Source organism: Lepisosteus oculatus, unplaced genomic scaffold (genome assembly GCF_040954835.1).
Source record: "Lepisosteus oculatus isolate fLepOcu1 unplaced genomic scaffold, fLepOcu1.hap2 HAP2_SCAFFOLD_164, whole genome shotgun sequence".
Classification (NCBI taxonomy): domain Eukaryota; kingdom Metazoa; phylum Chordata; class Actinopteri; order Semionotiformes; family Lepisosteidae; genus Lepisosteus; species Lepisosteus oculatus.
The window spans coordinates 32,501-50,000 of record NW_027167709.1 but is presented as its reverse complement, the minus strand read 5'-3'; the positions used below and the strand labels follow the sequence as shown (position 1 = coordinate 50,000).

The 17,500-nt window shown below is 36.6% G+C and overlaps 1 protein-coding gene across 1 annotated transcript; it reads left to right on the top strand.

Annotated features, from left to right (window-relative positions):
• Positions 1-4,289: 4,289 nt before the first annotated feature.
• On the top strand, positions 4,290-9,754 carry LOC138226726 (uncharacterized). The gene is made up of 14 exons (XM_069186274.1): positions 4,290-4,315; positions 4,921-4,979; positions 5,151-5,435; positions 5,539-5,637; positions 5,880-6,027; positions 6,123-6,424; positions 6,528-6,735; positions 6,837-6,968; positions 7,080-7,210; positions 7,299-7,505; positions 7,594-7,650; positions 7,740-7,945; positions 8,041-8,890; positions 9,001-9,754. The coding sequence occupies exons 2-13, from the start codon at positions 4,945-4,947 to the stop codon at positions 8,664-8,666; spliced, it is 2,436 nt and encodes an 811-aa protein (XP_069042375.1). The 5' UTR covers positions 4,290-4,315; positions 4,921-4,944; the 3' UTR covers positions 8,667-8,890; positions 9,001-9,754.
• The last annotated feature ends 7,746 nt before the right edge of the window (positions 9,755-17,500 follow it).

Sequence of the window (17,500 nt, the reverse complement as noted above, 5' to 3'; positions counted from 1 at the left end):
TTTCATGGAGCTTTGAAGGGGATGGATTCACCCTGCTTTAGCCAGGACAGAGCTCCAGGAGCCTGGGTAGGATTCTAGCTTTCTCCCCTTGCAGGCAACTGGCACAGAAGACAAAATTTTTTTCTTTAAAATCTTTTTTTTTGTGTTCCTTGTTGTTCCAAACTTAATTTTAATCACTTTTACTTAGAGATTTTATTAAAAATAGTGCAATAAATGACTAATTTCACAAAAAATCATGTAATATAAAACGGACGTTTTTAACTTTATTGTAGTGTTTTAGAAACTAATATGTCTTCAAAAACGGTTGTTTTTCACTCCTAGGAATGAAAACTGTTGTTATATGATGTCATATGATGTTTTTTTTTCAAATTTTAAATGATCATTTTTTCATGGAGCTTTGAAGGGGATGGATTCACCCTCCTTTAGCCAGGACAGAGCTCCAGGAGCCTGGGTAGGATTCTAGCTTTCTCCCCTTGCAGGCACCTGGCACAGAAGACAATTTTTTTTTTCCTTAAAATCTTTTTTTTTTGTTCCTTGTTGTTCCAAACTTAATTTTAATCACTTTTAATTAGAGGTTTTATTAAAAATAGTGCAATAGATGACTAATTTCACAAAAAATCATGTAATATAAAACGGACGTTTTTACCTTTATTGTAGTGTTTTAGAAACTAATATGCCTTCAAAAACGAAAGCTGTTGTTATATGATGTTTATTTTCAAATTTTGAAAAATCAAAGGATTCTAGCTTTCTCCCCTTGCAGGCATCGGACACAGAGTCCTCATGGTTTTCCTAAAAATCTTTTTTTATATTCCCTGGTGTTCCAAACTTAGTTTTAATCAATTCTAATTTGTTATTATGTTAAAAACAGGGTAATAAAATCTTAATTGGACGATAAAGGGCATAAGAAGACATTACCAACCACGACCACAAGATGGAGATATTGTCCAGCCATTACCAACAACGACCACAAAGTGGAGATATTGTCCAAAGAGGCAAGAAGGGCAAAGCCGCGATGAGGTAAAATCACTTTTTGAAAGAGATTGTTGTCAGAATGCACATCCGTATTCCAAACAGAATCTCTAGTAATCAATGATCATTTGTGAAACAGGCAAATGAGTGTCTGCTACAATATGATTTCTGCATTTGTTGGTTTTTAAGGAGTAAGAGTGCAGGGGGTTTAAACCTGCGATCCAGTGTGTTGAAGAATTTCAAAACACTACCTATAGCACATATGGAAATAAATCTATATAAATATATATCACTGTGTTGAACCTAGAGACACAGAATAGCTTTTCCTTTGCAGCTTGATCTATTCATTCCTCCTGTAGGCTCAGAGCTTACATAAGCAATAAATGATTGCTTATGCTTTATAAACAAATCTCATTAAAATAAAAGCTAAAGTTTTGTATTTATCTTGTACCATAGAACATGACTTTCTTTGTATTTCAAGCCCACAAAGTGTCCAAATGACGCACTACATGATATAAGGAAGATTATCACATGCATATCGGTATTATCTTTCTTATGAAAATGCATTCCTTTCATAACCTTTTACTTTTTAAAATGAACTCAAATTGTGTATAATGTAAAGCCGTCTGGAAATAAATCCTCAGACTGCTTACTGGCCTGGGCATGTACCAAAAAAAAATCAGTGAGCACATATATATATCTATCACTGTGTTGAACTTAGAGACACAGAATAACTGCTAACACATCCTAAATACAGTGTTAAAGCACCCTTGAACTCATCCCGAAAGTATCATTTCTTGAAAGGGATTGCTGTCCGAATGCACATCTGAATCCCAAACAGAATCTCTAGTAAAATACGATCATTTGTAAAACAGGCAAATGGGACTGAATTAAATTATCTAATTAAAATAAAAGCTAAAGTTTTGTATTTATCTTGTACCATAGAACATGACTTTCTTTGTATTTCAAGCCCACAAAGTGTCCAAACAAATCTCATTAAAATAAAAGCTAAAGTTTTGTATTTATCTTGTACCATAGAACATGACTTTCTTTGTATTTCAAGCCCACTAAAGTGTCCAAATGACGCACTACATGATATAAGGAAGATCCAGAAAGTATCATTTCTTGAAAGGGATTGCTGTCCGAATGCACATCTGAATCCCAAACAGAATCTCTAGTAAAATACGATCAGTTGTGAAACAGGCAAATGGGACTGAATTAAATTATCTAATTTAAATAAAAGCTAAAGTTTTGTATTTATCTTGACCATAGAACATGACTTTCTTTGTATTTCAAGCCCAGAAAGTGTCCAAATGACGCACCTCATGGTATAAGAAAGATTATCACATGCGTATCGGTATTATCTGTCTTATGAAAATGCATTCCTTTCATTACCTTTTACTTTTTAAAATGAACTCAAATTGTGGATATTGTTAGTAGAATAGATTCTAATAATATAATGATCCAGTGTGTTACACTGGCCTGCTAAGCCTGGCCTGGGGGATGGTGCACATAGCCCTTTCAGTGCTGGAGGTGTTAATGACGGAAGTGTTGGAGCTGTGTGGGATAAGTGAGTGAATATCTGTAGGGGGTTTTAGCTTTTCCTTTGCAGCTCGATCTCTACATTCCTCTTGTAGGCCCAGAGCTTACATAAGCAATAAATGATTGCTTATGCTTTATAAAGAAATCTCATTAAAATGAAAGCTAAAGATTTGTATTTATCTTGTACCATAGAAAATGACTTTCTTTGTATTTCAAGCCCACAAAGTCTCCAAACAAATCTCATTAAAATAAAAGCTAAAGTTTTGTATTTATCTTGTACTATAGAACATGACTTTCTTTGTATTTCAAGCCCACTAAAGTGTCCAAATGACGCACTACATGATATAAGGAAGATTATCACATGCATATCGGTATTATCTTTCTTATGAAAATGCATTCCTTTCATAACCTTTTACTTTTTAAAATGAACTCAAATTGTGTATAATGTAAAGCCGTCTGGAAATAAATCCTCAGACTGCTTACTGGCCTGGGCATGTACCAAAAAAAAAATCAGTGAGCACATATATATATCTATCACTGTGTTGAACCTAGAGACACAGAATGACTGCTAACACATCCTAAATACAGTGTTAAAGCACCCTTGAACTCATCCCGAAAGTATCATTTCTTGAAAGGGATTGCTGTCCGAATGCACATCTGAATCCCAAACAGAATCTCTAGTAAAATACGATCATTTGTGAAACAGGCAAATGGGACTGAATTAAATTATCTAATTAAAATAAAAGCTAAAGTTTTGTATTTATCTTGTACCATAGAACATGACTTTCTTTGTATTTCAAGCCCACAAAGGGTCCAAAAGACGCACTACATGATATAAGGAAGATTATCACATGCATGGAGATGTATCATTTCTTGAAAGGGATTGCTGTCCGAATGCACATCTGAATCCCAAACAGAATCTCTAGTAAAATCCGATCATTTGTGAAACAGGCAAATGGGACTGAATTAAATTATCTAATTAAAATAAAAGCTAAAGTTATGTATTTATCTTGACCATAGAACATGACTTTCTTTGTATTTCAAGCCCACAAAGTGTCCAAAAGACGCACTATATGATATAAGGAAGATTATCACATGCATGGAGATGTATCATTTCTTGAAAGGGATTGCTGTCCGAATGCACATCTGAATCCCAAACAGAATCTCTAGTAAAATCCGATCATTTGTGAAACAGGCAAATGGGACTGAATTAAATTATCTAATTAAAATAAAAGCTAAAGTTTTGTATTTATCTTGTACCATAGAACATGACTTTCTTTGTATTTTAAGTTACCCCGAGCAAAGACTCAACCCCTCCCAGAAAACAGCATTAAAAGAATTAGCATTTACAAATATGTCTGTCTTTGGGTTTCCTATGTGTCCTGTTTCCTAGACAGGAAACTCTCTTGCCCCAAGGGAAGACCGATACTTTGGATGGTAATGATTGAACCTGGCTTACAAAATACATCTTTGGAAATGCTAAATCTTTCAGATGGCTTGGCTAACTACTGGCCCCACCTAAGACAGGTGCTTTGGATGTTAATGCTTGAAACTATGCTTAGCCATGTTTTTAAAATTAAATTATAACGATTTCAGTGTTTGATAATGGTAACAAAGGCTTCCTCCACCCACTGCTTTGCCAAAGGGAAGTGCTGTTTCCTGGGAGGGGTGGAGTCTTTGCTCGGGGTATATTTCTGCTGAGTGCAATATACCTTTCACTTTCACCTGCAATCGAGACAGGAGGTACAGTAACTCTGAGACTTGACTAAAGTCCTGGATATTGAATCACCACTACGATCAAGAGGTAAGACTTTACATTTTTACTTTTAAATGCATTTGCTGATAACCTTTTAAAACTAATATGCAGTCAGGCAGATGCATCTTTATTCTTAAGCGTCTCTCAGTGCATTGATATTGTTTCTACTAATCTAATATCAAGAATCTCATCATGTGCATGCTGAGGTGTGGAATATATCTTTGTGTTAAATGGTATTGTTTTGTATATTGTATAATTGAAATACAGCCTCTTTCTGGTTGCAAGTATTGGCTTAGAAGACTTCTCCTTGCATTGTATAATCAGGGCCAGTTCAATGGGACATTTAATTAATTGAGAGCTCTTTCTAGTAGATATGAATGCAGAATGGATACAGATTAATTGCAATAGTGTAACTGCAAATGAATATAGATGAGAATGTATGTTTGTTCATATACAATGGCAGGAGCAGTTTCTCATTGCAGTGGATTTTCAGGGCCAATTCATCTCTCCATCTTATACTGAATATGAAAGGTAGTTGTTCCTATATGGACTCAGTCTTTGGAATTTGTATATATATATATTTCAGTGACCCTCAGCCATTCTTTCTGTATTGTAAGTCAATTTCTCTTTTACAATTCCTTCCCCACTTCTAGGACCTGCAGTTGCTGAACTCCACAATGGCTCCTATTGGAAAGTCTGTGACTGAGACCAAGTAAGTGTTCACTTTTTTATGAAACCATTATTTATTTTGGAGCAATGAGCAATTCTTATATAAATGCAATAAAATCATTATGCTCAAACTATGAGAGAGAAAATTAAGGATAATTTAAGAAATCAGTCTTAGCTTGTTTCTATACACAGATGGTATTATTTATTTTCAAAGGAAACCCGCGAGGATTCCCCTGGTGTGCAAGATGTGCCTGAATACTTTTGATCAGCTTCCTGCTCACTTGAAGAGGGCGTGTATGAAGCACGCCACGGCAGAAGAGATCAGGATGGCCTCTCAACAGGCGAGGGAGGACATGATAAATCTCCTGAAGAACGGGGTCATCGTGGATTACAACAGAATAGAGATCGTGTCTGGTGAGGCAAACAGGGCAGTGGTTGTAAGACTGCTGGAGTCCTTGGGCCTTTTTGTACGTGGGAAGCCTGAAGACACATTGGCAAGGTGAGATATTTTTAATTTGTAAGGCTTCTGTAGTTTTTTTTTTAAATCATTGTTACAACATATTATGTAAAAGCATGTTGAAAAGAATCTACCTGCATTCCAGCGGCCCTGAGCAAGAGGCCGCTGTCCAGGAGGAAGAGATGCCAGAGGCTGCTCCAGAAACTGAAGCAGAAGCAGAGGAGGAAGGGGAAGATGGGGAACAGTAAGACTCTCTGCTCAATAGGGTTTCTTGTGCTTTATTTTTTATTTGCACGTTGTATGTATAAAATTAGATTTTGTTTCACAGAGGCAAGAAAAAATGTAGCCTTATTTGGGATGTCAGTGAATTGGTAGATATACATATTCACACAGGGCCACATCTAAAGCCATTTTCTCCCAGAAGCCAACTAAGAAAACGGAAACACTTATAATACATGTTATCGTCCATGTGTCTTATATCTACAGGGTGTCAGTTAAAGGTAATCTAAAAGCTCTCCGAAAAAGAGTTGCCCTGGCTGGACTTTACAGAAAACACTCTCTTGATTCTCCTCTCCTGGCTGGATTTAAACAATACCTTATCCAGGGCCTGGGAATGGTAAACTGCTCCAAGGAGGTAGGTATTTGCTACATGGTTTTACTCGGCTTAAACTTCACATACCACGGATGTTGGTCATAAAAATAATGACTTCCTCTATATGTGTTTTTCAGGTTGAAAATGTCTCCAGGTTCCTGTTTTTTACGGATCCATCGGAAGTTTCCTTAAGTTTTCTGAAGGACATTTCCAAAATGCAGACATTTGTTTCCCAGTTGAAGATGACTGGGCTGTCTCACCAGACCATTGCAGGTTATATCATTAATATCAACAGATTCCTGCTCTTCATCCGAAAAAACACTAACCTGCAAGTGGAGGATCGCAGTCTAGCTAAGGGTTTAATAGACTTCCAGAGCAATCTAAAGGACATAAAAAAGAGAAACAACAAGAGTGTCAGACAGGAAATAACCAGAAAGAGGTACTTTACTTATTAAATGTTGGTTCAACTTGTACTTGCTTTTCTATTCAAACACATAAATGTTGCCTTTTGGAGCCTGATAGTATTGCTCTCTCTCCCCCAGACTAACACAGCTGCAGAGTCCTCCACCTAAACTAAGCGATTGCTTGAAGGTGTTGAGTGTTGCAAAGAAAGATGTGCAGCGGATACTGAGCAAGACGCACACCTCTGCAGACATCACCACAAGTGAGCGGATTGTTGTGATGCTTTACCTGCAGGCCATTCTCCAGCTGAAGCACCTTCAGCGCCCAGGGGTGGTAAAGAATATGACAGTAAGCATCCCTTCATACAACCGAGAATTTTGATTATAGATGTTCTTTTCGAGAAATTGTATTTAATTAATATTTGTATTAAAAAAATCTTCTGAATTCAGGTCCTGGATTGGATACAGCGAAAAATTGTTGTGAATAAAAGTGGCCAAAACAGGGTAATAATCTCTGTCAAAGAGCGCATGGCTGCAACTCAGCGACTAGCTTCCTTTGCACTAAATGAAGAAGAGGAAAAGGTGAGTTGGAGGTTTTATTGAGATTTCATTGCTAAAAACTGTCTTTAGCATTCAATGGTATGTGAAGAATACTGCATTTAAACTGCATTTTTATTTTTTTTATTTTCTCAGATGTTTCACTGCTACTTCATTAACTTACGCTGTGATGCAAACTGCAGGATGGAAATAGAACATTTTTTTGTGTATGCGGGAGGAGAACCAGTTCACAATCCTACCTATGATCTGCGAAGACTGCATGAGAAGTAAATTGAATTATATAATTATTTTGATGTATTTTCCTTTCACTTTACTGGGGCTTGAAAACAACTATTTTATATGTTTGTTTTGCAGGTACCACCTACCACTGATTACTTGCTATGTTGCAAGAAGGGCATTTGAAATGGAAATAAAGAAGCTACCTATTGATCAGAAAACTATCCTGAATGATTATTTAGGTGTTTCAAATGGAACTGTTGAAAACCTAGCCAGAAGGCTGACAGATGAGGACATGTGCTCAGCCAGCGAACTAATTCATGGCATTGTAGAAGCAGGATCTCTGTAAGTGTCACAGTGATATCAAAATTCAGTATTTGAAAGTCAATATTTAAGATAAACATAAATTTCTCATATTTTTGTTAAACTTCAGTTCAGGATCAGGAGAGCAATCTTCAGGCTATGGACAAGAACGTACAGCTGCTATACGGTAAGTTTTAATTTAATATCCCTCTTTCAGTTACCTTTTAGCCACTCTATCTTAGATCTGAGATATTTAAGTTTTCTTTTTACAAATAGGTCCACTGTGGCAGCTGCTGCATATAGATGCCCAAAGATGGATGGTGCTGCAGCCTTCCAGAAGCTGATACAGATGTTTCCCGTGACATTAGATGGGCAGCCTCCCAGAAAGAAAGAGCGCCTGAGAGTGACCGGCATTCACGATCCCCACTGTTACAATAGATGGAGAGCTGAGCAGAGGAAAAGGAGGCAACAGAACATATTCGGTAAGAACAGGATTTCTTCCCTTTTTAAAGAGTAATATTTCAAGAGTCTATTACTGGATATATTCTTTGGGTGGATTTCTGATTTCTCACTACAGATCAATACAATAGACGTTTACCAACAGAAAGCCAAGTGACCCATTATATAGAAAAAATGGGATGGTCAACCAATACACCAGCTGTGTCCGAGGTACTTCAGAACTGGAGGCCGCATGTAGAAGTCCAACCAAATGGCAAGGACATTGAAAATCTGGTAAAACTCCAAACCTGGAGAGGCCTGCACATCGTTGACGATCCTGTGAAAGGGAAGAAGGTTGTAACTTCCAGGCGTTTCCAGAAGGGAGAGGTGGTATGTGATTACCATGGCAAGGTTATCACAAAGACAGCTGGAGAAGCCCTAATGGCACAGATGGCAGAAGGAGACATGGGATATCTATTCTTTTTTGATGGACCTAAACAAAAAATGTGCATTGATTCGCGTGAAGAACACTGCACCTGTCACCCGGATATGGACACAATTGGAAGGCGCATTAATCATTCAAACAAAAAAGCCAACCTCAGATCAATTAAAGAATCTTTTGGAATTGACGAAAAGACTGACATAACAATTCTGTTCTTGGCAAAAAGAGAGATTGCAGTGGGAGAAGAGCTCCTATATGATTATGGTGTCTCCAGGAAGTCGTTTAATGGAGAAGGACAATCTCTGGAGTGGTTGGACGAATGATCATAAAATAAAGCTTTTATCTCCTCTGCCTCTCCACGGCAGAGGAGATCAGGATGACCTCACAACAGGCGAGGAAGGACATGATAAATCACCTGAAGAACGGTCATCGTGGATAACAACAGAATAGAGATCGTGTCTGGTGAGGTAAACAGGGCAGTGGTTGTAAGACTGCTGGAGTCCTTGGGCCTTTTTGTACGTGGGAAGCCTGAAGACACATTGGCACGGTGAGATATTTTTAATTTGTAAGGCTTCTGTAGTTTCTTTTTGAAATCATTGTTACAACATATTATGTTGTAACAACCATTTTTGAAATTTGTTGACACTATCTGAACAGCACAGCATTCCCAGAATGGACAATGGAGTTTTCAGCAGCATTAGATGGGCAGGCTCTTGGGAAGAGAGAAGGAATGAGACCGACTGGACTTCATTAATGACACCGTTCTTATTGAAAGAGAACAGAAAGATAAGTCTTGATAATAATTCTTACTCTGATTCTATTATTATTTTCTTTCATTATCTACAAAATAGATTTTTGATAATCATATCGATAAGCTTCATTTGAAACTGCCCAACATTACCAAACAGAAGAATGTTTCGGCAGGACACCATTTGTGCATCAAAAGCACTGGAGAGGTGTATATGACAGCCTATTTTCTGCCACTGAAATACTAATTGCTTCATTTCAGTTCATCCTTAGGCGAGCAGAAGAGAAAGAAGTTTGATGGAATTAGATGGAATTCCTCTTGGGAAGAAAGATAACAGAGACTGACTGGACTTCAAGAACAGCACCTTTCTGATTCACAGCGAACAGAACACAAAAGATGAGTCTAGGGAACAATGGCTTTATTTTCTTAAATACAATTTCTGAAAAGTTTAAGGACAACAGCAATGAACATTGTTAATGAGTTAGAGGTTAGATAGACCTGTATTTCCAGTGCTTTGTCATTTCAGTAATGTTTTAAAATTGAATTTCTATACAGTGGACACCCTTGACATACACAAAATGAAACCATTTCATTTTCATTTTGGAGCTAAACTGCAGGAAACATTTTTTCAGTAAACTGTTAAAAGCATATTGTGGTCTAAAAGCCAAGATATTATTTGTGACCACATTAATTAATTACTTTTTAAACTGTAAAGCAATAATCTGCTAACATGGCTAGTTTCTATCACTGAACTGGAATTTTCTATTCCCGACAGAGATCAGTTTCTTAAACAAAATAAAATTGTCTCCATCCTGGAAATTCAGTCAGGAATTTGAATAGGGCTTATGGCATTTGATCAGTTTCACAGCCTAATTCTACTGGATTCGATTTTTAAATGATTCACAATTGTGAATATTAGAAATATTAATGCACAGAGTTGCTTAGGCTTTTATTTTTTAATTTTGTTTTCAACACAATCATAATGATTATGCATATGCTATTTTTTGTAGCTGTCACCTGCCATTCACTACCAGAAAAGATGCAAGGATGTACATGAAGAGGTGTGATGACCACGACGACAGTGCTGTGGCTCAGGACGAAATCACAAATTTTCACCTGCCTAACACCTTTGGAAGAAGAAATCAATAATACAGAAAAACCTCCAAACTATTTTTCTAATTGTATAATGTTAGCATACCCAGAGGGGTTGGGCAGCCAGTTGATCTTGGACCCCTAGAGGTTTTTTTTTCCTCCTAACTAAGGAGTTTTTGGTTCCTCTCCTCAGTTATCTTCTGGCTTTTACTCTTTCACATCATGTATCATCACCCAGCTATGTTAAGTGCCTCAGGTCAACCTTGTTATGAAAGATGTTATATAAAAATCAATTTAATTTAATTATACTAGTTGTGAATGCTGTCATATTTCATTGCCACAATTTATCAAAAAATAATAAACATTATTGTGCAATTAGCTTTTTCAAACTTTTTGATGATCTATATAATTTCAATACAACTTCTAATTGTGACCATCATGAACAATGACTGCTTCTTGTTTTGGGATTAAAACATTTTTTTAATTTTTGATCTCATAACTAAAAAATGTATGAAACAAACTATAAGATTGCAATACATTAAAATTGCCCCCTCATTCTTCTGTGATTCTTACCGATTGCGCAGACCACAGCAGGTCAAAGGAATTCACAGATAACTCTACTCTGAGAATTTGGTAAGTTTAGTGAAGAGCGTTTAGTGAAGCGACCGGGGGTGAATATGATCATTTACCCCAAGTCCAGTAGTAGAAGCACTAAGTCAATGTCACCCCTGCTACAATGTGATTGCTACATATCTTCATTTGTTGTTTTTTAAGAAGTAAGTGCAGGGGGTCTAAATCTGCGATCCAGAGTGTTGAAGTATTTCACAACACTAACTGTAGCCCGTGTGGAAATAAATCCTCATTCTGATTATTGCCCTGGGCATGTACCAACAAATCACTGCGCATATATATATATATCACTGTGTTGAAGCTAGAGACACAGAATCCAGCACCTTTGACCTCATCCAGAATGTATCATTTCTTGAAAGGGATTGCTGTCCGAATGCACATCTGAATCCCAAACAGAATCTCTAGTAAAATACGATCATTTGTGAAACAGGCAAATGACTGTCTCAGGGGCCCATTCCTCATTCTCAAGACACATGTATGCGGTATGTACACCATGCATTGAGCAGTAGGGACTGAATACAGAACAGGTAAGGTTAGAAGTCATTCTGAGGTGCCACATGTGAGGGATACAGCTAGGCATCCTAAATGTAGGGTATGAGACCCTTCAGGAGCACTGCATCCTTTGAGACAGACCCGTGCATGTTAAACAAATGATCATTTCTTTCAACATTAGGGACTTCAACATTAGGGACTAAATATACTAATTTATGACTTAGTATGATGCTAAAATGTTATGTTCACATATATTAATGTAATAAATGATTGCTTATGCTTTATAAACAAATAATATTAAAATTATGAGAAGCGTTTAAAACCGGGGTTAATGGACATTAAATGAAAGCTCTGGGTATCTGCTTTCACATGCATTTGGTTTTAAGCTTCTAGTATGCACCGTTTTGGAGATGTTAATGAAAATATGTCCTCCGTTTTGATCATTATTCCTAAATATTAAGCACACTTTCATTTGATGGCAGACATGATGCTGCGTTTAAAACCAGGGTTAAATGACATTAAATGAAAGCTCTGGGACTCTGCTTTCACATGCACTGGGTTTTAAACTTGTGGTTTGCACCGTTTTGGAGAATTTAATGATAATATGTAATCCATTTAGATAATTATTCCTAAATATTAAACACACTTTCATTTGATGGCAGACATGATACTGCGTTTAAAACAGGGGTTAATGGACATTAAATGAAAGCTCTGGGTCTCTGCTTTCATATGCATTGGGTTTTAAGCTTGTAGTTTGTACCATTTTGGAGAAATTAACGAAAATATGTCAATCGTTTGATCAATTTTCCAAAATGTTAAACACACTTTCATTTGATGGCAGACATGATGCTGCGTTTAAAACCAGGGTTAAACGACATTAAATGAAAGCTCTGGGACTCTGCTTTCACATGCATTGGGTTTTAAACTTGTGGTTTGCACCGTTTTGGAGAATTTAATGATAATATGTCATCCTTTTAGATCATTATTCCTAAATATTAAACACACTTTCATTTGATGGCAGACATAAAACTGCGTTTAAAACCGGGGTTAATGGACATTAAATGAAAGCTCTGGGTCTCTACTTTCATATGCATTGGGTTTTAAACTTGTAGTTTGCACCGTTTTGGAGAAAGTAACGAAAATATGTCATCCGTTTGGTCAATATTCCAAAAAATTGGACTCTTATTCTTATGATGGCAAACATGATGCTGCGTTTAAAACCAGGGTTAATGGACATTAAATGAAAGCTCTGGGTCTCTGCTTTCACGTGCATTTAGTTTTAAGCTTGTAGTTTGCACCGTTTTGGAGAACTTAACGAAAATATTTCATCCGTTTGGTCAATATTCTAATATATTGGACTCATATTCTTAATGATGGCAGGCATGATGCTGCGTTTAAAACCGGGCTTAATGGACATTAAATGAAAGCTCTGGGTCTCTGCTTTCATATGCATTGGGTTTTAAGCATGTAGTTTGCAGCGTTTTGGAGATATTAACGAAAATATATCATCCGTTTGGTCAATATTCCATAATAATGGACTCATATTCTTATGATGGCAAACATGATGCTGCGTTTAAAACAGGGGTTAATGGACATTAAATGAAAGCTCTGGATCTCTGCTTTCATATGCATTGGGTTTTAAGCTTGTAGTTTGCACCGTTTTGGAGAAATTAACGAAAATATGTCATCCGTTTGGTCAATTTTCCAAAATGTTAAACACACTTTAATTTGATGGCAGACATGATGCTGCGTTTAAAACCGGGGTTAATGGACATTAAATGAAAGCTCTGGATCTCTGCTTTCATATGCATTGGGTTTTAAGCATGTAGTTTGAAGCGTTTTGGAGATATTAACGAAAATATATCATCCGTTTGGTCAATATTCCATAATAATGGACTCATATTCTTATGATGGCAAACATGATGCTGCGTTTAAAACCGGGGTTAATGGACATTAAATGACAGCTCTGGATCTCTGCTTTCATATGCATTGAGTTTTAAGCTTGTAGTTTGCACCGTTTTGGAGATATGAACAATAATATGTCACCCGTTTGGTCAATATTCAAAAATATTGGACTCATATTCTTATGATGGCAGACATGATGCTGCATTTAAAACCGGGGTTAATAGACATTAAATGAAAGCTCTGGGTCTCTGCTTTCATATGCATTGAGTTTTAAGCTTGTAGTTTGCACCGTTTTGGAGATATGAACAATAATATGTCAACCGTTATGTTAATTTTCTATAATGTTAAGCACACTTTCATTTGATGGCAGACATGATACTGCGTTTAAAACCGGGGTAAATGGAAATTAAATGAAAGCTCATGATCCCTGCTTTCATATGCATTGGGTTTTAAGCTTGTAGTTTGCACCGTTTTGGAGAAATTAATGAAAATATGTCATCCGTTTGGTCAATATTCAAAAATATTGGACTCATATTCTTATGATGGCAGACATGATGCTGCGTTTAAAACCGGGGTTAAATGACATTAAATGAAAGCTCTGGGTCTCTGCTTTCATATGCATTGAGTTTTAAGCTTGTAGGTTGCACCGTTTTGGAGATATTAACGAAAATATATCATCCGTTTGGTCAATATTCCATAATAATGGACTCATATTCTTATGATGGCAAACATGATGCTGCGTTTAAAACCGGGGTTAATGGACATTAAATGAAAGCTCTGGGTCTCTGCTTTCATATGCATTGAGTTTTAAGCTTGTAGTTTGCACCGTTTTGGAGATATGAACAATAATATGTCACCCGTTTGGTCAATATTCAAAAATATTGGACTCATATTCTTATGATGGCAGACATGATGCTGCGTTTAAAACCGGGGTTAAATGACATTAAATGAAAGCTCTGGGTCTCTGCTTTCATATGCATTGAGTTTTAAGCTTGTAGTTTGCACCGTTTTGGAGATATTAACGAAAATATGTCAACCGTTATGTTAATTTTCTATAATGTTAAGCACACTTTCATTTGATGGCAGACATGATACTGCGTTTAAAACCGGGGTAAATGGAAATTAAATGAAAGCTCATGATCCCTGCTTTCATATGCATTGGGTTTTAAGCTTGTAGTTTGCACCGTTTTGGAGATATGAACAATAATATGTCACCCGTTTGGTCAATATTCAAAAATATTGGACTCATATTCTTATGATGGCAGACATGATGCTGCATTTAAAACCGGGGTTAATAGACATTAAATGAAAGCTCTGGGTCTCTGCTTTCATATGCATTGAGTTTTAAGCTTGTAGTTTGCACCGTTTTGGAGATATGAACAATAATATGTCAACCATTATGTTAATTTTCTATAATGTTAAGCACACTTTCATTTGATGGCAGACATGATACTGCGTTTAAAACCGGGGTAAATGGAAATTAAATGAAAGCTCATGATCCCTGCTTTCATATGCATTGGGTTTTAAGCTTGTAGTTTGCACCGTTTTGGAGAAATTAATGAAAATATGTCATCCGTTTGGTCAATATTCAAAAATATTGGACTCATATTCTTATGATGGCAGACATGATGCTGCGTTTAAAACCGGGGTTAAATGACATTAAATGAAAGCTCTGGGTCTCTGATTTCATATGCATTGAGTTTTAAGCTTGTAGGTTGCACCGTTTTGGAGATATTAACGAAAATATATCATCCGTTTGGTCAATATTCCATAATAATGGACTCATATTCTTATGATGGCAAACATGATGCTGCGTTTAAAACCGGGGTTAATGGACATTAAATGAAAGCTCTGGGTCTCTGCTTTCATATGCATTGAGTTTTAAGCTTGTAGTTTGCACCGTTTTGGAGATATGAACAATAATATGTCACCCGTTTGGTCAATATTCAAAAATATTGGACTCATATTCTTATGATGGCAGACATGATGCTGCGTTTAAAACCGGGGTTAAATGACATTAAATGAAAGCTCTGGGTCTCTGCTTTCATATGCATTGAGTTTTAAGCTTGTAGTTTGCACCGTTTTGGAGATATTAACGAAAATATGTCAACCGTTATGTTAATTTTCTATAATGTTAAGCACACTTTCATTTGATGGCAGACATGATACTGCGTTTAAAACCGGGGTAAATGGAAATTAAATGAAAGCTCATGATCCCTGCTTTCATATGCATTGGGTTTTAAGCTTGTAGTTTGCACCGTTTTGGAGAAATTAATGAAAATATGTCATCCGTTTGGTCAATATTCAAAAATATTGGACTCATATTCTTATGATGGCAGACATGATGCTGCGTTTAAAACCGGGGTTAATGGACATTAAATGAAAGCTCTGGGTCTCTGCTTTCATATGCATTGAGTTTTAAGCTTGTAGTTTGCACCGTTTTGGAGATATTAACGAAAATGTGTCATCCGTTTGGTCAATTTTCCAAAATGTTAAACACACTTTCATTTGATGGCAGACATGATGCTGCGTTTAAAACCGGGGTTATTGGACATTAAATGAAAGCTCTGGGTCTCTGCTTTCATATGCATTGGGTTTAAGCTTGTAGTGTGCACCGTATTGGAGAAATTAACGAAAATATGTCATCCGCTTGGTCAATATTCCAAAATAATGGACTCACATTCTTATGATGGCAGACATGATGTTGCGTTTAAAACCGGGGTTAATGGACATTAAATGAAAGCTCTGGGTCTCTGCTTTCACGTGCATTTAGTTTTAAGCTTGTAGTTTGCACCGTTTTGGAGATATTAACGAAAATATGTCATGCGTTTGGTCAATTTTCCAAAATGTTAAACACACTTTCATTTGATGGCAGACATGATGCTGAGTTTAAAACCGGGGTTAATGGACATTAAATGAAAGCTCTGGGTCTCTGCTTTCATATGCATTGGGTTTTAAGCTTGTAGTTTGCACCGTTTTGGAGAAATTAATGAAAATATGTCATCCGTTTGGTCAATATTCAAAAATATTGGACTCATATTCTTATGATGGCAGACATGATGCTGCGTTTAAAACCGGGGTAAATGGAAATTAAATGAAAGCTCTGGGTCTCTGCTTTCATATGCATTGAGTTTTAAGCTTGTAGGTTGCACCGTTTTGGAGATATTAACGAAAATATATCATTCGTTTGGTCAATATTCCATAATAATGGACTCATATTCTTATGATGGCAAACATGATGCTGCGTTTAAAACCGGGGTTAATGGACATTAAATGAAAGCTCTGGGTCTCTGCTTTCATATGCATTGAGTTTTAAGCTTGTAGTTTGCACCGTTTTGGAGATATTAACGAAAATGTGTCATCCGTTTGGTCAATTTTCCAAAATGTTAAACACACTTTCATTTGATGGCAGACATGATGCTGCGTTTAAAACCGGGGTTATTGGACATTAAATGAAAGCTCTGGGTCTCTGCTTTCATATGCATTGGGTTTAAGCTTGTAGTGTGCACCGTTTTGGAGAAATTAACGAAAATATGTCATCCGTTTGGTCAATATTCCAAAATAATGGACTCACATTCTTATGATGGCAGACATGATGTTGCGTTTAAAACCGGGGTTAATGGACATTAAATGAAAGCTCTGGGTCTCTGCTTTCACGTGCATTTAGTTTTAAGCTTGTAGTTTGCACCGTTTTGGAGATATTAACGAAAATATGTCATCCGTTTGGTCAATATTCAAAAATATTGGACTCATATTCTTATGATGGCAGACATGATGCTGCGTTTAAAACCGGGGTTAAATGACATTAAATGAAAGCTCTGGGTCTCTGCTTTCATATGCATTGAGTTTTAAGCTTGTAGTTTGCACCGTTTTGGAGATATTAACGAAAATATGTCAACCGTTATGTTAATTTTCTATAATGTTAAGCACACTTTCATTTGATGGCAGACATGATACTGCGTTTAAAACCGGGGTAAATGAAAATTAAATGAAAGCTCATGATCCCTGCTTTCATATGCATTGGGTTTTAAGCTTGTAGTTTACACCGTTTTGGAGAAATTAATGAAAATATGTCATCCGTTTGGTCAATATTCAAAAATATTGGACTCATATTCTTATGATGGCAGACATGATGCTGCGTTTAAAACCGGGGTTAAATGACATTAAATGAAAGCTCTGGGTCTCTGCTTTCATATGCATTGAGTTTTAAGCTTGTAGGTTGCACCGTTTTGGAGATATTAACGAAAATGTGTCATCCGTTTGGTCAATTTTCCAAAATGTTAAACACAC